This window comes from Vidua chalybeata, chromosome Z (assembly GCF_026979565.1).
Source record: "Vidua chalybeata isolate OUT-0048 chromosome Z, bVidCha1 merged haplotype, whole genome shotgun sequence".
Lineage (NCBI taxonomy): Eukaryota > Metazoa > Chordata > Aves > Passeriformes > Viduidae > Vidua > Vidua chalybeata.
Genome location: NC_071570.1, coordinates 72,944,857 through 72,965,979, shown reverse-complemented (window position 1 = coordinate 72,965,979; position 21,123 = coordinate 72,944,857). Strand labels below are relative to the sequence as shown.

The window sequence follows — 21,123 nt, the reverse complement described above, 5'->3', positions numbered from 1 at the left end:
GTTGCTGTGGATGCGTTTTGGGATGAAGCCTGCAGCTTTGGAAATGGCATGAGTGCCTCGGGTGGGGGTGAAGCTGCAAGTCCTTGACTGCTGTCTTGTGTTGCTGAGAAGAGGAAGGACATCTTGGAATTGTGGCTGCTGTCTTTGAAGTCAAAGGGGCAAGTTTGTGGTGGGGGAGCTGCGTGGGCCCAAAGGACCCAGGGGTGCCGGTCAAGAGCAGCTGAAGGTGGGCCAGCGCGTGGCCAGGGAGCCAAGAAGGCCAAGGGCGTCCTGGCCTGTGTCAGCAAGAGTGGGGCAGCAGGAGCAGGGCAGGGAGCGTCCCCCTGGGCTGGGCAGCGCTGCGGCCACAGCTGGGAGTGCTGTGCCCAGTTGTGGGCCCCTGTGAAGCAGAAAGTCCTTGAGGGGCTGGAGCGTGTGCAGAGGAGGACACGGGAGCTGGGGAAGGCTGTGGAGTGCAAGGCCAAGGAGGAGGTGCTGAGGGAGCTTTAGCCTGGACAACGGGAGGCTCGTCAGGGCCCTTCAGGCACACTTCCATAGATCCATAGAGGACAGCGCTCACCCCAAGGCCTGCTTCCCTGCCAAACCTCCCCGCTCTGCATCCAAGTGCTTTAGCCATCTGAGGAGGTGACGCTTCCAATTTGTGGTTTCTTGGCTTGCTAGGAGGAGAAGCCCTGCTGATTTTCTCTCTTCCCAGCAAGCAAAGATGCTTCTGCACAAGCTTTCCTGCCCTTTTCCTGCACCGAATGGGATTCTGATCCACTTTTACTTTTCCATGTCTGCCGCAGCACTAGCAAAGGCCTTGCTGGCTATTTCCTACTTTTCCATTTCACAGCTTTCAAGAGCTAAAAGCTCCCTTGTGCAGAGGCACTGTGCCTTGCAGATAGCAGCCAGGGAGGACTATCAAATTCCTAGGCAAAGAGAGTTCTCTTGAATTAGCCCATTTTAATCTGGCCGGAGTGACTTAGAATGCCATTGCTAAGAATGCTGATGATTTCTCCTTCAAAGAGGTGGTTGTAGATGCGAGGAGAAAGGAGGTTCTAAACGATAGGTAACGGCCTGTCCCTCATGTTTCTCTCTTGCCACAGATGACAGAAGCAGCAGCAGTCTCTGCCCCGGCTCCCTCTGCTCCTGGAGAAGAAGCCAAAGAGGAGCAAAAGGAGCAAGAGGACCACGAGCCTGCAGCTGTGGTCACAGCAGAGCCTGATGGCTCCAAGAGAGTAAGTGCCAGTTGTGGGTGGTGCTGTCTTTAGTGCAAGGCAGAGCTGCAAGTTTCTGAGCAGCCAGCACTTGCTGTTGCTGGCTGAGGATGCTGAGTGCTGGAATCCCGCAGGAGGCGGCCATTTCCTGCAGGCAGGGACAGCTAGAAATTGGCCTTTGGCCTGTCACCTTGAGGCACCCAAGAGCTGGGGGCTGCGGCTCAGCTTCTGCCTGCTTGGCTCAGTGAAGCTCTGTCTCTGGGCTTCTGCAGGGCCGTGGCCAAGGGCGCAGGTGCTCGTGCTGGAGGTCACAGGGCTTTCTTTGGTTGTTTTCCCTTTGTGCAAAGGTGTGTTTGGCTTGTGGAAGTGTTCTGCAGTTTTCTGCAGCAGTTCTTCACTTGTACAGTCTCTTTTGGCTTTTGATAAGCGGCAAGGAGATGATTGCGTTGTCCATGAAGCTGGGCTAGGCCATTCTTGTGGGGTGAGGCCAAAGGAAGCAAGTGCCTTGTAGGGAAGGCTTCTTGCCAGGCAAAAAGCAGAAGGGGCAAGTTGCTGTGGATGCGTTTTGGGATGAAGCCTGCAGCTTTGGAAATGGCATGAGTGCCTCGGGTGGGGGTGAAGCTGCAAGTCCTTGACTGCTGTCTTGTGTTGCTGAGAAGAGGAAGGACATCTTGGAATTGTGGCTGCTGTCTTTGAAGTCAAAGGGGCAAGTTTGTGGTGGGGGAGCTGCGTGGGCCCAAAGGACCCAGGGGTGCCGGTCAAGAGCAGCTGAAGGTGGGCCAGCGCGTGGCCAGGGAGCCAAGAAGGCCAAGGGCGTCCTGGCCTGTGTCAGCAAGAGTGGGGCAGCAGGAGCAGGGCAGGGAGCGTCCCCCTGGGCTGGGCAGCGCTGCGGCCACAGCTGGGAGTGCTGTGCCCAGTTGTGGGCCCCTGTGAAGCAGAAAGTCCTTGAGGGGCTGGAGCGTGTGCAGAGGAGGACACGGGAGCTGGGGAAGGCTGTGGAGTGCAAGGCCAAGGAGGAGGTGCTGAGGGAGCTTTAGCCTGGACAACGGGAGGCTCGTCAGGGCCCTTCAGGCACACTTCCATAGATCCATAGAGGACAGCGCTCACCCCAAGGCCTGCTTCCCTGCCAAACCTCCCCGCTCTGCATCCAAGTGCTTTAGCCATCTGAGGAGGTGACGCTTCCAATTTGTGGTTTCTTGGCTTGCTAGGAGGAGAAGCCCTGCTGATTTTCTCTCTTCCCAGCAAGCAAAGATGCTTCTGCACAAGCTTTCCTGCCCTTTTCCTGCACCGAATGGGATTCTGATCCACTTTTACTTTTCCATGTCTGCCGCAGCACTAGCAAAGGCCTTGCTGGCTATTTCCTACTTTTCCATTTCACAGCTTTCAAGAGCTAAAAGCTCCCTTGTGCAGAGGCACTGTGCCTTGCAGATAGCAGCCAGGGAGGACTATCAAATTCCTAGGCAAAGAGAGTTCTCTTGAATTAGCCCATTTTAATCTGGCCGGAGTGACTTAGAATGCCATTGCTAAGAATGCTGATGATTTCTCCTTCAAAGAGGTGGTTGTAGATGCGAGGAGAAAGGAGGTTCTAAACGATAGGTAACGGCCTGTCCCTCATGTTTCTCTCTTGCCACAGATGACAGAAGCAGCAGCAGTCTCTGCCCCGGCTCCCTCTGCTCCTGGAGAAGAAGCCAAAGAGGAGCAAAAGGAGCAAGAGGACCACGAGCCTGCAGCTGTGGTCACAGCAGAGCCTGATGGTTCCAAGAGAGTAAGTGCCAGTTGTGGGTGGTGCTGTCTTTAGTGCAAGGCAGAGCTGCAAGTTTCTGAGCAGCCAGCACTTGCTGTTGCTGGCTGAGGATGCTGAGTGCTGGAATCCCGCAGGACGCGGCCATTTCCTGCAGGCAGGGACAGCTAGAAATTGGCCTTTGGCCTGTCACCTTGAGGCACCCAAGAGCTGGGGGCTGCGGCTCAGCTTCTGCCTGCTTGGCTCAGTGAAGCTCTGTCTCTGGGCTTCTGCAGGGCCGTGGCCAAGGGCGCAGGTGCTCGTGCTGGAGGTCACAGGGCTTTCTTTGGTTGTTTTCCCTTTGTGCAAAGGTGTGTTTGGCTTGTGGAAGTGTTCTGCAGTTTTCTGCAGCAGTTCTTCACTTGTACAGTCTCTTTTGGCTTTTGATAAGCGGCAAGGAGATGATTGCGTTGTCCATGAAGCTGGGCTAGGCCATTCTTGTGGGGTGAGGCCAAAGGAAGCAAGTGCCTTGTAGGGAAGGCTTCTTGCCAGGCAAAAAGCAGAAGGGGCAAGTTGCTGTGGATGCGTTTTGGGATGAAGCCTGCAGCTTTGGAAATGGCATGAGTGCCTCGGGTGGGGGTGAAGCTGCAAGTCCTTGACTGCTGTCTTGTGTTGCTGAGAAGAGGAAGGACATCTTGGAATTGTGGCTGCTGTCTTTGAAGTCAAAGGGGCAAGTTTGTGGTGGGGGAGCTGCGTGGGCCCAAAGGACCCAGGGGTGCCGGTCAAGAGCAGCTGAAGGTGGGCCAGCGCGTGGCCAGGGAGCCAAGAAGGCCAAGGGCGTCCTGGCCTGTGTCAGCAAGAGTGGGGCAGCAGGAGCAGGGCAGGGAGCGTCCCCCTGGGCTGGGCAGCGCTGCGGCCACAGCTGGGAGTGCTGTGCCCAGTTGTGGGCCCCTGTGAAGCAGAAAGTCCTTGAGGGGCTGGAGCGTGTGCAGAGGAGGACACGGGAGCTGGGGAAGGCTGTGGAGTGCAAGGCCAAGGAGGAGGTGCTGAGGGAGCTTTAGCCTGGACAACGGGAGGCTCGTCAGGGCCCTTCAGGCACACTTCCATAGATCCATAGAGGACAGCGCTCACCCCAAGGCCTGCTTCCCTGCCAAACCTCCCCGCTCTGCATCCAAGTGCTTTAGCCATCTGAGGAGGTGACACTTCCAATTTGTGGTTTCTTGGCTTGCTAGGAGGAGAAGCCCTGCTGATTTTCTCTCTTCCCAGCAAGCAAAGATGCTTCTGCACAAGCTTTCCTGCCCTTTTCCTGCACCGAATGGGATTCTGATCCACTTTTACTTTTCCATGTCTGCCGCAGCACTAGCAAAGGCCTTGCTGGCTATTTCCTACTTTTCCATTTCACAGCTTTCAAGAGCTAAAAGCTCCCTTGTGCAGAGGCACTGTGCCTTGCAGATAGCAGCCAGGGAGGACTATCAAATTCCTAGGCAAAGAGAGTTCTCTTGAATTAGCCCATTTTAATCTGGCCGGAGTGACTTAGAATGCCATTGCTAAGAATGCTGATGATTTCTCCTTCAAAGAGGTGGTTGTAGATGCGAGGAGAAAGGAGGTTCTAAACGATAGGTAACGGCCTGTCCCTCATGTTTCTCTCTTGCCACAGATGACAGAAGCAGCAGCAGTCTCTGCCCCGGCTCCCTCTGCTCCTGGAGAAGAAGCCAAAGAGGAGCAAAAGGAGCAAGAGGACCACGAGCCTGCAGCTGTGGTCACAGCAGAGCCTGATGGCTCCAAGAGAGTAAGTGCCAGTTGTGGGTGGTGCTGTCTTTAGTGCAAGGCAGAGCTGCAAGTTTCTGAGCAGCCAGCACTTGCTGTTGCTGGCTGAGGATGCTGAGTGCTGGAATCCCGCAGGACGCGGCCATTTCCTGCAGGCAGGGACAGCTAGAAATTGGCCTTTGGCCTGTCACCTTGAGGCACCCAAGAGCTGGGGGCTGCGGCTCAGCTTCTGCCTGCTTGGCTCAGTGAAGCTCTGTCTCTGGGCTTCTGCAGGGCCGTGGCCAAGGGCGCAGGTGCTCGTGCTGGAGGTCACAGGGCTTTCTTTGGTTGTTTTCCCTTTGTGCAAAGGTGTGTTTGGCTTGTGGAAGTGTTCTGCAGTTTTCTGCAGCAGTTCTTCACTTGTACAGTCTCTTTTGGCTTTTGATAAGCGGCAAGGAGATGATTGCGTTGTCCATGAAGCTGGGCTAGGCCATTCTTGTGGGGTGAGGCCAAAGGAAGCAAGTGCCTTGTAGGGAAGGCTTCTTGCCAGGCAAAAAGCAGAAGGGGCAAGTTGCTGTGGATGCGTTTTGGGATGAAGCCTGCAGCTTTGGAAATGGCATGAGTGCCTCGGGTGGGGGTGAAGCTGCAAGTCCTTGACTGCTGTCTTGTGTTGCTGAGAAGAGGAAGGACATCTTGGAATTGTGGCTGCTGTCTTTGAAGTCAAAGGGGCAAGTTTGTGGTGGGGGAGCTGCGTGGGCCCAAAGGACCCAGGGGTGCCGGTCAAGAGCAGCTGAAGGTGGGCCAGCGCGTGGCCAGGGAGCCAAGAAGGCCAAGGGCGTCCTGGCCTGTGTCAGCAAGAGTGGGGCAGCAGGAGCAGGGCAGGGAGCGTCCCCCTGGGCTGGGCAGCGCTGCGGCCACAGCTGGGAGTGCTGTGCCCAGTTGTGGGCCCCTGTGAAGCAGAAAGTCCTTGAGGGGCTGGAGCGTGTGCAGAGGAGGACACGGGAGCTGGGGAAGGCTGTGGAGTGCAAGGCCAAGGAGGAGGTGCTGAGGGAGCTTTAGCCTGGACAACGGGAGGCTCGTCAGGGCCCTTCAGGCACACTTCCATAGATCCATAGAGGACAGCGCTCACCCCAAGGCCTGCTTCCCTGCCAAACCTCCCCGCTCTGCATCCAAGTGCTTTAGCCATCTGAGGAGGTGACACTTCCAATTTGTGGTTTCTTGGCTTGCTAGGAGGAGAAGCCCTGCTGATTTTCTCTCTTCCCAGCAAGCAAAGATGCTTCTGCACAAGCTTTCCTGCCCTTTTCCTGCACCGAATGGGATTCTGATCCACTTTTACTTTTCCATGTCTGCCGCAGCACTAGCAAAGGCCTTGCTGGCTATTTCCTACTTTTCCATTTCACAGCTTTCAAGAGCTAAAAGCTCCCTTGTGCAGAGGCACTGTGCCTTGCAGATAGCAGCCAGGGAGGACTATCAAATTCCTAGGCAAAGAGAGTTCTCTTGAATTAGCCCATTTTAATCTGGCCGGAGTGACTTAGAATGCCATTGCTAAGAATGCTGATGATTTCTCCTTCAAAGAGGTGGTTGTAGATGCGAGGAGAAAGGAGGTTCTAAACGATAGGTAACGGCCTGTCCCTCATGTTTCTCTCTTGCCACAGATGACAGAAGCAGCAGCAGTCTCTGCCCCGGCTCCCTCTGCTCCTGGAGAAGAAGCCAAAGAGGAGCAAAAGGAGCAAGAGGACCACGAGCCTGCAGCTGTGGTCACAGCAGAGCCTGATGGTTCCAAGAGAGTAAGTGCCAGTTGTGGGTGGTGCTGTCTTTAGTGCAAGGCAGAGCTGCAAGTTTCTGAGCAGCCAGCACTTGCTGTTGCTGGCTGAGGATGCTGAGTGCTGGAATCCCGCAGGACGCGGCCATTTCCTGCAGGCAGGGACAGCTAGAAATTGGCCTTTGGCCTGTCACCTTGAGGCACCCAAGAGCTGGGGGCTGCGGCTCAGCTTCTGCCTGCTTGGCTCAGTGAAGCTCTGTCTCTGGGCTTCTGCAGGGCCGTGGCCAAGGGCGCAGGTGCTCGTGCTGGAGGTCACAGGGCTTTCTTTGGTTGTTTTCCCTTTGTGCAAAGGTGTGTTTGGCTTGTGGAAGTGTTCTGCAGTTTTCTGCAGCAGTTCTTCACTTGTACAGTCTCTTTTGGCTTTTGATAAGCGGCAAGGAGATGATTGCGTTGTCCATGAAGCTGGGCTAGGCCATTCTTGTGGGGTGAGGCCAAAGGAAGCAAGTGCCTTGTAGGGAAGGCTTCTTGCCAGGCAAAAAGCAGAAGGGGCAAGTTGCTGTGGATGCGTTTTGGGATGAAGCCTGCAGCTTTGGAAATGGCATGAGTGCCTCGGGTGGGGGTGAAGCTGCAAGTCCTTGACTGCTGTCTTGTGTTGCTGAGAAGAGGAAGGACATCTTGGAATTGTGGCTGCTGTCTTTGAAGTCAAAGGGGCAAGTTTGTGGTGGGGGAGCTGCGTGGGCCCAAAGGACCCAGGGGTGCCGGTCAAGAGCAGCTGAAGGTGGGCCAGCGCGTGGCCAGGGAGCCAAGAAGGCCAAGGGCGTCCTGGCCTGTGTCAGCAAGAGTGGGGCAGCAGGAGCAGGGCAGGGAGCGTCCCCCTGGGCTGGGCAGCGCTGCGGCCACAGCTGGGAGTGCTGTGCCCAGTTGTGGGCCCCTGTGAAGCAGAAAGTCCTTGAGGGGCTGGAGCGTGTGCAGAGGAGGACACGGGAGCTGGGGAAGGCTGTGGAGTGCAAGGCCAAGGAGGAGGTGCTGAGGGAGCTTTAGCCTGGACAACGGGAGGCTCGTCAGGGCCCTTCAGGCACACTTCCATAGATCCATAGAGGACAGCGCTCACCCCAAGGCCTGCTTCCCTGCCAAACCTCCCCGCTCTGCATCCAAGTGCTTTAGCCATCTGAGGAGGTGACGCTTCCAATTTGTGGTTTCTTGGCTTGCTAGGAGGAGAAGCCCTGCTGATTTTCTCTCTTCCCAGCAAGCAAAGATGCTTCTGCACAAGCTTTCCTGCCCTTTTCCTGCACCGAATGGGATTCTGATCCACTTTTACTTTTCCATGTCTGCCGCAGCACTAGCAAAGGCCTTGCTGGCTATTTCCTACTTTTCCATTTCACAGCTTTCAAGAGCTAAAAGCTCCCTTGTGCAGAGGCACTGTGCCTTGCAGATAGCAGCCAGGGAGGACTATCAAATTCCTAGGCAAAGAGAGTTCTGTTGAATTAGCCCATTTTAATCTGGCCGGAGTGACTTAGAATGCCATTGCTAAGAATGCTGATGATTTCTCCTTCAAAGAGGTGGTTGTAGATGCGAGGAGAAAGGAGGTTCTAAACGATAGGTAACGGCCTGTCCCTCATGTTTCTCTCTTGCCACAGATGACAGAAGCAGCAGCAGTCTCTGCCCCGGCTCCCTCTGCTCCTGGAGAAGAAGCCAAAGAGGAGCAAAAGGAGCAAGAGGACCACGAGCCTGCAGCTGTGGTCACAGCAGAGCCTGATGGTTCCAAGAGAGTAAGTGCCAGTTGTGGGTGGTGCTGTCTTTAGTGCAAGGCAGAGCTGCAAGTTTCTGAGCAGCCAGCACTTGCTGTTGCTGGCTGAGGATGCTGAGTGCTGGAATCCCGCAGGACGCGGCCATTTCCTGCAGGCAGGGACAGCTAGAAATTGGCCTTTGGCCTGTCACCTTGAGGCACCCAAGAGCTGGGGGCTGCGGCTCAGCTTCTGCCTGCTTGGCTCAGTGAAGCTCTGTCTCTGGGCTTCTGCAGGGCCGTGGCCAAGGGCGCAGGTGCTCGTGCTGGAGGTCACAGGGCTTTCTTTGGTTGTTTTCCCTTTGTGCAAAGGTGTGTTTGGCTTGTGGAAGTGTTCTGCAGTTTTCTGCAGCAGTTCTTCACTTGTACAGTCTCTTTTGGCTTTTGATAAGCGGCAAGGAGATGATTGCGTTGTCCATGAAGCTGGGCTAGGCCATTCTTGTGGGGTGAGGCCAAAGGAAGCAAGTGCCTTGTAGGGAAGGCTTCTTGCCAGGCAAAAAGCAGAAGGGGCAAGTTGCTGTGGATGCGTTTTGGGATGAAGCCTGCAGCTTTGGAAATGGCATGAGTGCCTCGGGTGGGGGTGAAGCTGCAAGTCCTTGACTGCTGTCTTGTGTTGCTGAGAAGAGGAAGGACATCTTGGAATTGTGGCTGCTGTCTTTGAAGTCAAAGGGGCAAGTTTGTGGTGGGGGAGCTGCGTGGGCCCAAAGGACCCAGGGGTGCCGGTCAAGAGCAGCTGAAGGTGGGCCAGCGCGTGGCCAGGGAGCCAAGAAGGCCAAGGGCGTCCTGGCCTGTGTCAGCAAGAGTGGGGCAGCAGGAGCAGGGCAGGGAGCGTCCCCCTGGGCTGGGCAGCGCTGCGGCCACAGCTGGGAGTGCTGTGCCCAGTTGTGGGCCCCTGTGAAGCAGAAAGTCCTTGAGGGGCTGGAGCGTGTGCAGAGGAGGACACGGGAGCTGGGGAAGGCTGTGGAGTGCAAGGCCAAGGAGGAGGTGCTGAGGGAGCTTTAGCCTGGACAACGGGAGGCTCGTCAGGGCCCTTCAGGCACACTTCCATAGATCCATAGAGGACAGCGCTCACCCCAAGGCCTGCTTCCCTGCCAAACCTCCCCTCTCTGCATCCAAGTGCTTTAGCCATCTGAGGAGGTGACGCTTCCAATTTGTGGTTTCTTGGCTTGCTAGGAGGAGAAGCCCTGCTGATTTTCTCTCTTCCCAGCAAGCAAAGATGCTTCTGCACAAGCTTTCCTGCCCTTTTCCTGCACCGGATGGGATTCTGATCCACTTTTACTTTTCCATGTCTGCCGCAGCACTAGCAAAGGCCTTGCTGGCTATTTCCTACTTTTCCATTTCACAGCTTTCAAGAGCTAAAAGCTCCCTTGTGCAGAGGCACTGTGCCTTGCAGATAGCAGCCATGGAGGACTATCAAATTCCTAGGCAAAGAGAGTTCTGTTGAATTAGCCCATTTTAATCTGGCCGGAGTGACTTAGAATGCCATTGCTAAGAATGCTGATGATTTCTCCTTCAAAGAGGTGGTTGTAGATGCGAGGAGAAAGGAGGTTCTAAACGATAGGTAACGGCCTGTCCCTCATGTTTCTCTCTTGCCACAGATGACAGAAGCAGCAGCAGTCTCTGCCCCGGCTCCCTCTGCTCCTGGAGAAGAAGCCAAAGAGGAGCAAAAGGAGCAAGAGGACCACGAGCCTGCGGCTGTGGTCACAGCAGAGCCTGATGGTTCCAAGAGAGTAAGTGCCAGTTGTGGGTGGTGCTGTCTTTAGTGCAAGGCAGAGCTGCAAGTTTCTGAGCAGCCAGCACTTGCTGTTGCTGGCTGAGGATGCTGAGTGCTGGAATCCCGCAGGACGCGGCCATTTCCTGCAGGCAGGGACAGCTAGAAATTGGCCTTTGGCCTGTCACCTTGAGGCACCCAAGAGCTGGGGGCTGCGGCTCAGCTTCTGCCTGCTTGGCTCAGTGAAGCTCTGTCTCTGGGCTTCTGCAGGGCCGTGGCCAAGGGCGCAGGTGCTCGTGCTGGAGGTCACAGGGCTTTCTTTGGTTGTTTTCCCTTTGTGCAAAGGTGTGTTTGGCTTGTGGAAGTGTTCTGCAGTTTTCTGCAGCAGTTCTTCACTTGTACAGTCTCTTTTGGCTTTTGATAAGCGGCAAGGAGATGATTGCGTTGTCCATGAAGCTGGGCTAGGCCATTCTTGTGGGGTGAGGCCAAAGGAAGCAAGTGCCTTGTAGGGAAGGTTTCTTGCCAGGCAAAAAGCAGAAGGGGCAAGTTGCTGTGGATGCGTTTTGGGATGAAGCCTGCAGCTTTGGAAATGGCATGAGTGCCTCGGGTGGGGGTGAAGCTGCAAGTCCTTGACTGCTGTCTTGTGTTGCTGAGAAGAGGAAGGACATCTTGGAATTGTGGCTGCTGTCTTTGAAGTCAAAGGGGCAAGTTTGTGGTGGGGGAGCTGCGTGGGCCCAAAGGACTCAGGGGTGCCGGTCAAGAGCAGCTGAAGGTGGGCCAGCGCGTGGCCAGGGAGCCAAGAAGGCCAAGGGCGTCCTGGCCTGTGTCAGCAAGAGTGGGGCAGCAGGAGCAGGGCAGGGAGCGTCCCCCTGGGCTGGGCAGCGCTGCGGCCACAGCTGGGAGTGCTGTGCCCAGTTGTGGGCCCCTGTGAGCAGAAAGTCCTTGAGGGGCTGGAGCGTGTGCAGAGGAGGACACGGGAGCTGGGGAAGGCTGTGGAGTGCAAGGCCAAGGAGGAGGTGCTGAGGGAGCTTTAGCCTGGACAACGGGAGGCTCGTCAGGGCCCTTCAGGCACACTTCCATAGATCCATAGAGGACAGCGCTCACCCCAAGGCCTGCTTCCCTGCCAAACCTCCCCTCTCTGCATCCAAGTGCTTTAGCCATCTGAGGAGGTGACACTTCCAATTTGTGGTTTCTTGGCTTGCTAGGAGGAGAAGCCCTGCTGATTTTCTCTCTTCCCAGCAAGCAAAGATGCTTCTGCACAAGCTTTCCTGCCCTTTTCCTGCACCGAATGGGATTCTGATCCACTTTTACTTTTCCATGTCTGCCGCAGCACTAGCAAAGGCCTTGCTGGCTATTTCCTACTTTTCCATTTCACAGCTTTCAAGAGCTAAAAGCTCCCTTGTGCAGAGGCACTGTGCCTTGCAGATAGCAGCCATGGAGGACTATCAAATTCCTAGGCAAAGAGAGTTCTCTTGAATTAGCCCACTTTAATCTGGCCGGAGTGACTTAGAATGCCATTGCTAAGAATGCTGATGATTTCTCCTTCAAAGAGGTGGTTGTAGATGCGAGGAGAAAGGAGGTTCTAAACGATAGGTAACGGCCTGTCCCTCATGTTTCTCTCTTGCCACAGATGACAGAAGCAGCAGCAGTCTCTGCCCCGGCTCCCTCTGCTCCTGGAGAAGAAGCCAAAGAGGAGCAAAAGGAGCAAGAGGACCACGAGCCTGCGGCTGTGGTCACAGCAGAGCCTGATGGCTCCAAGAGAGTAAGTGCCAGTTGTGGGTGGTGCTGTCTTTAGTGCAAGGCAGAGCTGCAAGTTTCTGAGCAGCCAGCACTTGCTGTTGCTGGCTGAGGATGCTGAGTGCTGGAATCCCGCAGGAGGCGGCCATTTCCTGCAGGCAGGGACAGCTAGAAATTGGCCTTTGGCCTGTCACCTTGAGGCACCCAAGAGCTGGGGGCTGCGGCTCAGCTTCTGCCTGCTTGGCTCAGTGAAGCTCTGTCTCTGGGCTTCTGCAGGGCCGTGGCCAAGGGCGCAGGTGCTCGTGCTGGAGGTCACAGGGCTTTCTTTGGTTGTTTTCCCTTGTGCAAAGGTGTGTTTGGCTTGTGGAAGTGTTCTGCAGTTTTCTGCAGCAGTTCTGCACTTGTACAGTCTCTTTTGGCTTTTGATAAGCGGCAAGGAGATGATTGCGTTGTCCATGAAGCTGGGCTAGGCCATTCTTGTGGGGTGAGGCCAAAGGAAGCAAGTGCCTTGTAGGGAAGGTTTCTTGCCAGGAAAAAAGCAGAAGGGGCAAGTTGCTGTGGATGCGTTTTGGGATGAAGCCTGCAGCTTTGGAAATGGCATGAGTGCCTCGGGTGGGGGTGAAGCTGCAAGTCCTTGACTGCTGTCTTGTGTTGCTGAGAAGAGGAAGGACATCTTGGAATTGTGGCTGCTGTCTTTGAAGTCAAAGGGGCAACTTTGTGGTGGGGGAGCTGCGTGGGCCCAAAGGACTCAGGGGTGCCGGTCAAGAGCAGCTGAAGGTGGGCCAGCACGTGGCCAGGGAGCCAAGAAGGCCAAGGCGTCCTGGCCTGTGTCAGCAAGAGTGGGGCAGCAGGAGCAGGGCAGGGAGCGACCCCCTGGGCTGGGCAGCGCTGCGGCCACAGCTGGGAGTGATGTGCCCAGTTGTGGGCCCCTGTGAGCAGAAAGTCCTTGAGGGGCTGGAGCGTGTGCAGAGGAGGACACGGGAGCTGGGGAAGGCTGTGGAGTGCAAGGCCAAGGAGGAGGTGCTGAGGGAGCTTTAGCCTGGACAACGGGAGGCTCGTCAGGGCCCTTCAGGCACACTTCCATAGATCCATAGAGGACAGCGCTCACCCCAAGGCCTGCTTCCCTGCCAAACCTCCCCTCTCTGCATCCAAGTGCTTTAGCCATCTGAGGAGGTGACACTTCCAATTTGTGGTTTCTTGGCTTGCTAGGAGGAGAAGCCCTGCTGATTTTCTCTCTTCCCAGCAAGCAAAGATGCTTCTGCACAAGCTTTCCTGCCCTTTTCCTGCACCGAATGGGATTCTGATCCACTTTTACTTTTCCATGTCTGCCGCAGCACTAGCAAAGGCCTTGCTGGCTATTTCCTACTTTTCCATTTCACAGCTTTCAAGAGCTAAAAGCTCCCTTGTGCAGAGGCACTGTGCCTTGCAGATAGCAGCCATGGAGGAATATCAAATTCCTAGGCAAAGAGAGTTCTCTTGAATTAGCCCATTTTAATCTGGCCGGAGTGACTTAGAATGCCATTGCTAAGAATGCTGATGATTTCTCCTTCAAGAGGTGGTTGTAGATGCGAGGAGAAAGGAGGTTCTAAACGATAGGTAACGGCCTGTCCCTCATGTTTCTCTCTTGCCACAGATGACAGAAGCAGCAGCAGTCTCTGCCCCGGCTCCCTCTGCTCCTGGAGAAGAAGCCAAAGAGGAGCAAAAGGAGCAAGAGGACCACGAGCCTGCGGCTGTGGTCACAGCAGAGCCTGATGGCTCCAAGAGAGTAAGTGCCAGTTGTGGGTGGTGCTGTCTTTAGTGCAAGGCAGAGCTGCAAGTTTCTGAGCAGCCAGCACTTGCTGTTGCTGGCTGAGGATGCTGAGTGCTGGAATCCCGCAGGACGCGGCCATTTCCTGCAGGCAGGGACAGCTAGAAATTGGCCTTTGGCCTGTCACCTTGAGGCACCCAAGAGCTGGGGGCTGCGGCTCAGCTTCTGCCTGCTTGGCTCAGTGAAGCTCTGTCTCTGGGCTTCTGCAGGGCCGTGGCCAAGGGCGCAGGTGCTCGTGCTGGAGGTCACAGGGCTTTCTTTGGTTGTTTTCCCTTTGTGCAAAGGTGTGTTTGGCTTGTGGAAGTGTTCTGCAGTTTTCTGCAGCAGTTCTGCACTTGTACAGTCTCTTTTGGCTTTTGATAAGCGGCAAGGAGATGATTGCGTTGTCCATGAAGCTGGGCTAGGCCATTCTTGTGGGGTGAGGCCAAAGGAAGCAAGTGCCTTGTAGGGAAGGCTTCTTGCCAGGAAAAAAGCAGAAGGGGCAAGTTGCTGTGGATGCGTTTTGGGATGAAGCCTGCAGCTTTGGAAATGGCATGAGTGCCTCGGGTGGGGGTGAAGCTGCAAGTCCTTGACTGCTGTCTTGTGTTGCTGAGAAGAGGAAGGACATCTTGGAATTGTGGCTGCTGTCTTTGAAGTCAAAGGGGCAACTTTGTGGTGGGGGAGCTGCGTGGGCCCAAAGGACCCAGGGGTGCCGGTCAAGAGCAGCTGAAGGTGGGCCAGCACGTGGCCAGGGAGCCAAGAAGGCCAAGGGCGTCCTGGCCTGTGTCAGCAAGAGTGGGGCAGCAGGAGCAGGGCAGGGAGCGTCCCCCTGGGCTGGGCAGCGCTGCGGCCACAGCTGGGAGTGCTGTGCCCAGTTGTGGGCCCCTGTGAAGCAGAAAGTCCTTGAGGGGCTGGAGCGTGTGCAGAGGAGGACACGGGAGCTGGGGAAGGCTGTGGAGTGCAAGGCCAAGGAGGAGGTGCTGAGGGAGCTTTAGCCTGGACAACGGGAGGCTCGTCAGGGCCCTTCAGGCACACTTCCATAGATCCATAGAGGACAGCGCTCACCCCAAGGCCTGCTTCCCTGCCAAACCTCCCCTCTCTGCATCCAAGTGCTTTAGCCATCTGAGGAGGTGACGCTTCCAATTTGTGGTTTCTTGGCTTGCTAGGAGGAGAAGCCCTGCTGATTTTCTCTCTTCCCAGCAAGCAAAGATGCTTCTGCACAAGCTTTCCTGCCCTTTTCCTGCACCGAATGGGATTCTGATCCACTTTTACTTTTCCATGTCTGCCGCAGCACTAGCAAAGGCCTTGCTGGCTATTTCCTACTTTTCCATTTCACAGCTTTCAAGAGCTAAAAGCTCCCTTGTGCAGAGGCACTGTGCCTTGCAGATAGCAGCCATGGAGGAATATCAAATTCCTAGGCAAAGAGAGTTCTGTTGAATTAGCCCATTTTAATCTGGCCGGAGTGACTTAGAATGCCATTGCTAAGAATGCTGATGATTTCTCCTTCAAAGAGGTGGTTGTAGATGCGAGGAGAAAGGAGGTTCTAAACGATAGGTAACGGCCTGTCCCTCATGTTTCTCTCTTGCCACAGATGACAGAAGCAGCAGCAGTCTCTGCCCCGGCTCCCTCTGCTCCTGGAGAAGAAGCCAAAGAGGAGCAAAAGGAGCAAGAGGACCACGAGCCTGCGGCTGTGGTCACAGCAGAGCCTGATGGCTCCAAGAGAGTAAGTGCCAGTTGTGGGTGGTGCTGTCTTTAGTGCAAGGCAGAGCTGCAAGTTTCTGAGCAGCCAGCACTTGCTGTTGCTGGCTGAGGATGCTGAGTGCTGGAATCCCGCAGGACGCGGCCATTTCCTGCAGGCAGGGACAGCTAGAAATTGGCCTTTGGCCTGTCACCTTGAGGCACCCAAGAGCTGGGGCTGCGGCTCAGCTTCTGCCTGCTTGGCTCAGTGAAGCTCTGTCTCTGGGCTTCTGCAGGGCCGTGGCCAAGGGCGCAGGTGCTCGTGCTGGAGGTCACAGGGCTTTCTTTAGATCTTTTGCCTTTGTGCAAATATGTGTTTGGCTTGTGGAAGTGTTCTGCAGTTTTCTGCAGCAGTTCTGCACTTGTACAGTCTCTTTTGGCTTTTGATAAGCGGCAAGGAGATGATTGCGTTGTCCATGAAGCTGGGCTAGGCCATTCTTGTGGGGTGAGGCCAAAGGAAGCAAGTGCCTTGTAGGGAAGGTTTCTTGCCAGGAAAAAAGCAGAAGGGGCAAGTTGCTGTGGATGCGTTTTGGGATGAAGCCTGCAGCTTTGGAAATGGCATGAGTGCCTCGGGTGGGGGTGAAGCTGCAAGTCCTTGACTGCTGTCTTGTGTTGCTGAGAAGAGGAAGGACATCTTGGAATTGTGGCTGCTGTCTTTGAAGTCAAAGGGGCAACTTTGTGGTGGGGGAGCTGCGTGGGCCCAAAGGACTCAGGGGTGCCGGTCAAGAGCAGCTGAAGGTGGGCCAGCACGTGGCCAGGGAGCCAAGAAGGCCAAGGGCGTCCTGGCCTGTGTCAGCAAGAGTGGGGCAGCAGGAGCAGGGCAGGGAGCGTCCCCCTGGGCTGGGCAGCGCTGCGGCCACAGCTGGGAGTGCTGTGCCCAGTTGTGGGCCCCTGTGAAGCAGAAAGTCCTTGAGGGGCTGGAGCGTGTGCAGAGGAGGACACGGGAGCTGGGGAAGGCTGTGGAGTGCAAGGCCAAGGAGGAGGTGCTGAGGGAGCTTTAGCCTGGACAACGGGAGGCTCGTCAGGGCCCTTCAGGCACACTTCCATAGATCCATAGAGGACAGCGCTCACCCCAAGGCCTGCTTCCCTGCCAAACCTCCCCGCTCTGCATCCAAGTGCTTTAGCCATCTGAGGAGGTGACACTTCCAATTTGTGGTTTCTTGGCTTGCTAGGAGGAGAAGCCCTGCTGATTTTCTCTCTTCCCAGCAAGCAAAGATGCTTCTGCACAAGCTTTCCTGCCCTTTTCCTGCACCGGATGGGATTCTGATCCACTTTTACTTTTCCATGTCTGCCGCAGCACTAGCAAAGGCCTTGCTGGCTATTTCCTACTTTTCCATTTCACAGCTTTCAAGAGCTAAAAGCTCCCTTGTGCAGAGGCACTGTGCCTTGCAGATAGCAGCCATGGAGGAATATCAAATTCCTAGGCAAAGAGAGTTCTGTTGAATTAGCCCATTTTAATCTGGCCGGAGTGACTTAGAATGCCATTGCTAAGAATGCTGATGATTTCTCCTTCAAAGAGGTGGTTGTAGATGCGAGGAGAAAGGAGGTTCTAAACGATAGGTAACGGCCTGTCCCTCATGTTTCTCTCTTGCCACAGATGACAGAAGCAGCAGCAGTCTCTGCCCCGGCTCCCTCTGCTCCTGGAGAAGAAGCCAAAGAGGAGCAAAAGGAGCAAGAGGACCACGAGCCTGCGGCTGTGGTCACAGCAGAGCCTGATGGCTCCAAGAGAGTAAGTGCCAGTTGTGGGTGGTGCTGTCTTTAGTGCAAGGCAGAGCTGCAAGTTTCTGAGCAGCCAGCACTTGCTGTTGCTGGCTGAGGATGCTGAGTGCTGGAATCCCGCAGGACGCGGCCATTTCCTGCAGGCAGGGACAGCTAGAAATTGGCCTTTGGCCTGTCACCTTGAGGCACCCAAGAGCTGGGGGCTGCGGCTCAGCTTCTGCCTGCTTGGCTCAGTGAAGCTCTGTCTCTGGGCTTCTGCAGGGCCGTGGCCAAGGGCGCAGGTGCTCGTGCTGGAGGTCACAGGGCTTTCTTTGGTTGTTTTCCCTTTGTGCAAAGGTGTGTTTGGCTTGTGGAAGTGTTCTGCAGTTTTCTGCAGCAGTTCTGCACTTGTACAGTCTCTTTTGGCTTTTGATAAGCGGCAAGGAGATGATTGCGTTGTCCATGAAGCTGGGCTAGGCCATTCTTGTGGGGTGAGGCCAAAGGAAGCAAGTGCCTTGTAGGGAAGGTTTCTTGCCAGGCAAAAAGCAGAAGGGGCAAGTTGCTGTGGATGCGTTTTGGGATGAAGCCTGCAGCTTTGGAAATGGCATGAGTGCCTCGGGTGGGGGTGAAGCTGCAAGTCCTTGACTGCTGTCTTGTGTTGCTGAGAAGAGGAAGGACATCTTGGAATTGTGGCTGCTGTCTTTGAAGTCAAAGGGGCAACTTTGTGGTGGGGGAGCTGCGTGGGCCCAAAGGACTCAGGGGTGCCGGTCAAGAGCAGCTGAAGGTGGGCCAGCGCGTGGCCAGGGAGCCAAGAAGGCCAAGGGCGTCCTGGCCTGTGTCAGCAAGAGTGGGGCAGCAGGAGCAGGGCAGGGAGCGTCCCCCTGGGCTGGGCAGCGCTGCGGCCACAGCTGGGAGTGCTGTGCCCAGTTGTGGGCCCCTGTGAAGCAGAAAGTCCTTGAGGGGCTGGAGCGTGTGCAGAGGAGGACACGGGAGCTGGGGAAGGCTGTGGAGTGCAAGGCCAAGGAGGAGGTGCTGAGGGAGCTTTAGCCTGGACAACGGGAGGCTCGTCAGGGCCCTTCAGGCACACTTCCATAGATCCATATGGGACAGTGCTCACTACAAATGCTATTTCTTCTTCAAATATCGTCTCACAGCATCGAAGTGCTTTTGACTCTTTTTTTGGTGACTCTTTCATCTTGTGGTTTCTTCCTTTGTTAGGAGGAGATTTCCTTTTCAGGTTCTCATTTTTCAGCAAGGCCAGGTGGTTTTCCTCCATCTTTTCTGCCCTTTTCTATCACTTGTCATGATTCTGCTAGGTTTTTCTTTTGTAAGGTGACATTTCTGGAGGATGCATTATTTTTGCATGAGAACACATTGTCTGGGGCTGCGAGCTTGGTGCAGAAGGAGCTGTTCTGGTGCCAGGCCAGTCAATAGGGCCTTTCACTTCGCGTTCATATTGACAGTACCTCTGCTTTTATGCAGCCCAGGGAATCAGTAAATGTGGTGTTTGGAAATTGAGCAGGAAATCAATGCTCTTGCATTCCAGCTGGTCCTCAGAGATCAGAGGAGCTGGGAGGGGCTCGGCTTTATTTCTGATTACAGCCCCTTTAGCACTCTCAGTGTTGTCAAGTCCAAGAGAAGCACTTGGCCAAGCACAGATGCTGCAAGAATGCCATTCCCAGTGCAATGCTCTGGATCTGATTGCATTCCATAAGGACCTAAATGCTCCAGATTCCCCGGGAGTGTGGTTTATTGAAGCAATAGGAGAGCAATCTCAGGATTGCTGCTGATCAGGGCAATGGCTACCAAGTGTGTGTAGCAACAGAAACTATAGTAACGAGAGATTATAAGAGTGAGTTCTATCTTTCTCTCTATCTATCTATCTATCTATCTATCTATCTATCTATCTATCTATCTAATCTATCTATCATTTGCATAATTGAATCTTCTTGGCTCTGGTCCAAAGCAGTTGGAGGTGCAAAGTTCACTTAAAGCATCCCTTTCAGGAGAGGATTAGAGACACGTTCTGTTGACTGATTCTGAGCAGGCAGAGCTGTTTTCCCCTCCAGATATGGTGTTTTTTTTTCCCCTCAGAGCTGTTTTCCTCCTCCGGCCTCTTCTTCCTGAAGCCCCCAGTTAATTCTTTGATTTTCTGCCTGTCCCAGAGAGGTGGAAGAATTCCATGTTTTAGGTGGTGAAGAGAACATGAACTCCAGAAGTGTCTCTCATAAAGGGGTGAGCTCACCCAGGAAGCCACCTGCAGAGCCAGGATGGAGCTGTGGGACTGGGCTGGGTGTCAGTCACTACTGAAAGACAAACAGGACATGGCAGGAGCAGAGGGAGGCCCTCACCAGACCCCTGAGAAATGCCACACCTTCCCTGTCAGCTGCCTGAGAGGCTGTTGGAGCTTCAGCCCCAGATGGCCCCTGATTGTAGTGCCAGGGTCACTTTGGAATCTGTGCCTCCCCACGGGCAGAGAATGACCCAGGAGAGCAGCAGCACAGTGCTCTGGGAACGTGTGAGCCCATCAGCCCGTGAGTCTTGGCCCACAAATGTCGTATGGAAAGTTGAAACCCATCTTCTCTTGCTTTCTGTGCAGATCCTTCCAGAGAAAGAGCAGGAGCAGATTGCCTTATCAGAGATGCCATGCCAGACTCAGGGAGAGCTGAGAGCCCGAGAGCAGGAAGAGCAGCTCAGGCAGCAGGTGGAAGAGCCACAGGAGAATGGCCAGGTAAGCCAGACTCGCCAGGTGTCAGAGGGAAAGGGCAGGAAGAGGGGCATAAAACAGAGCTCTTGGGACTGAGGAGGCCAGGAGTCCCAGAGGCACTGAAAGCACAGAGCCTTGGAATCTGCAGGGATCAGCACTGGGACAAGAGGGTTCCATTGGAAGCAGGTGTGGGTTGGGAAGCAGAAAGAAGTGGCTGAATAAATGTGATTTTGAGGCTGCAAGAGGAAAAAGCTGAGCCTTATGGCAGCTCCCAGTCACTTGCTCTGCATTTGTGTGTACAGAACATCAAGGCAGAGCCACAAGCAGAGCTGCCCGAAGCTCAGAGTGCCATCACAGAAGTGAAGAAGAGGAACCAGGAAGAGACAAGAAGAATTCAAGAGGAGATGAATCTCCATCAGCAGAGGGGCGATCAACAAACCAGGTGACTGAAAGAGTGGCAGCCACTCCACTTGTGAAAGATCCTCTCTCTCGTATTATAGAGAAATTGAAGGAACAGCTGGACACAGACTTTCAGAAAGCTCACGCTAAGATCATGGCAAGGGAGAAGAGGCAGGAGGAAGAAATGAAAATCATCAGAGAAAAACTTAATCCCCTCCCTCAGGCTCTACAAAAGCAAGTGAGTGAAAGAGGGATAGCCACTGCAGTCACCAAACTGGTGGTTTCTGCCCTTCTGGCCTTCCCAGTGCAGAGCAGCAGGGAGCAGGGTGATGCCTCTGAGTGCCATCCTGCTCTAGTGTGTATCACAGTCACTTGGAAGGACATTTCCTGGTGTGCTGAATCTCAACTGCTGCCCTGGACAGTGGGACTTGTCCTTTGGCCTTTTGGCCAGCAGTCATCCAAATCGATTCCTGCTGGCCTGTTCCTGCTCTCCTTGTTTCTTGAGGTGTTTTTACAGGGGAATATGGTGACCCAGATGGAGGATTGAAACAAGCTGTCTGTATCCCTTGTAAATCTGTTTCTTTCCTCACAGTCAGTGACTCTTGACTGACAGGGACAAGCTGTAGTCTCTGACTGCTTGTTCTGTTGACTCGAGGTGCAAGTGTTGACATCTCACCGGGCAGCCGGCAAAGACCGTCCGGCAAATGAGTGGCAACTGAAGAGCCCGAGGCTGGCGTGAGGCACAGGAACTGTCCCCACCAAAGGTGCTACAGGTTTGGCATGACCTGAAGATTGTGCACGGAAAAAGAGGACACAGTGGGGGGAGGCGAACACTTGAACAAGGAGCTGCAAGTGTGTCTGAAGCCCTTGGAGGGGGGAAAGGAATCCTTGAGAGGAAGTAGAATGGTCATTGTGGCAGTGATCTTCAGAAAATCCATGAAAATGGACCATGAATCTAGCCATCCACTGGAGTAGAACTAGCCTTTGGTTTTGACCCATCCAGTCTGAGAAGTGGACATCAGAAAAAAACCCACTTAAGAGCCTGCATGTTGCTGACAGCACCTTCCTAAGGGCTGCATTTGAAATGGAATCTCAGGCTAATCTCTGCCAGCCACCTTTCTGACATAAACTCATTTTCTTG

At 54.7% G+C, this 21,123-nt stretch overlaps 1 protein-coding gene across 1 annotated transcript in view; it reads left to right on the top strand.

The window, feature by feature from the left end:
• LOC128781676 (fibrous sheath CABYR-binding protein-like) overlaps window positions 1-20,676 on the top strand; it is a 35,282-nt gene extending 14,606 nt beyond the window's left edge. The window contains exons 10-22 of the mRNA XM_053931459.1: window positions 1,086-1,217; window positions 2,830-2,961; window positions 4,574-4,705; window positions 6,318-6,449; window positions 8,062-8,193; window positions 9,806-9,937; window positions 11,549-11,680; window positions 13,289-13,420; window positions 15,033-15,164; window positions 16,776-16,907; window positions 19,476-19,607; window positions 19,886-20,220; window positions 20,638-20,676. Coding sequence (XP_053787434.1) covers window positions 1,086-1,217; window positions 2,830-2,961; window positions 4,574-4,705; window positions 6,318-6,449; window positions 8,062-8,193; window positions 9,806-9,937; window positions 11,549-11,680; window positions 13,289-13,420; window positions 15,033-15,164; window positions 16,776-16,907; window positions 19,476-19,607; window positions 19,886-20,029 — 1,596 coding nt within the window. The 3' untranslated portion in view covers window positions 20,030-20,220; window positions 20,638-20,676. The remainder of the gene's footprint in view (window positions 1-1,085; window positions 1,218-2,829; window positions 2,962-4,573; window positions 4,706-6,317; window positions 6,450-8,061; window positions 8,194-9,805; window positions 9,938-11,548; window positions 11,681-13,288; window positions 13,421-15,032; window positions 15,165-16,775; window positions 16,908-19,475; window positions 19,608-19,885; window positions 20,221-20,637) is intronic.
• The last annotated feature ends 447 nt before the right edge of the window (window positions 20,677-21,123 follow it).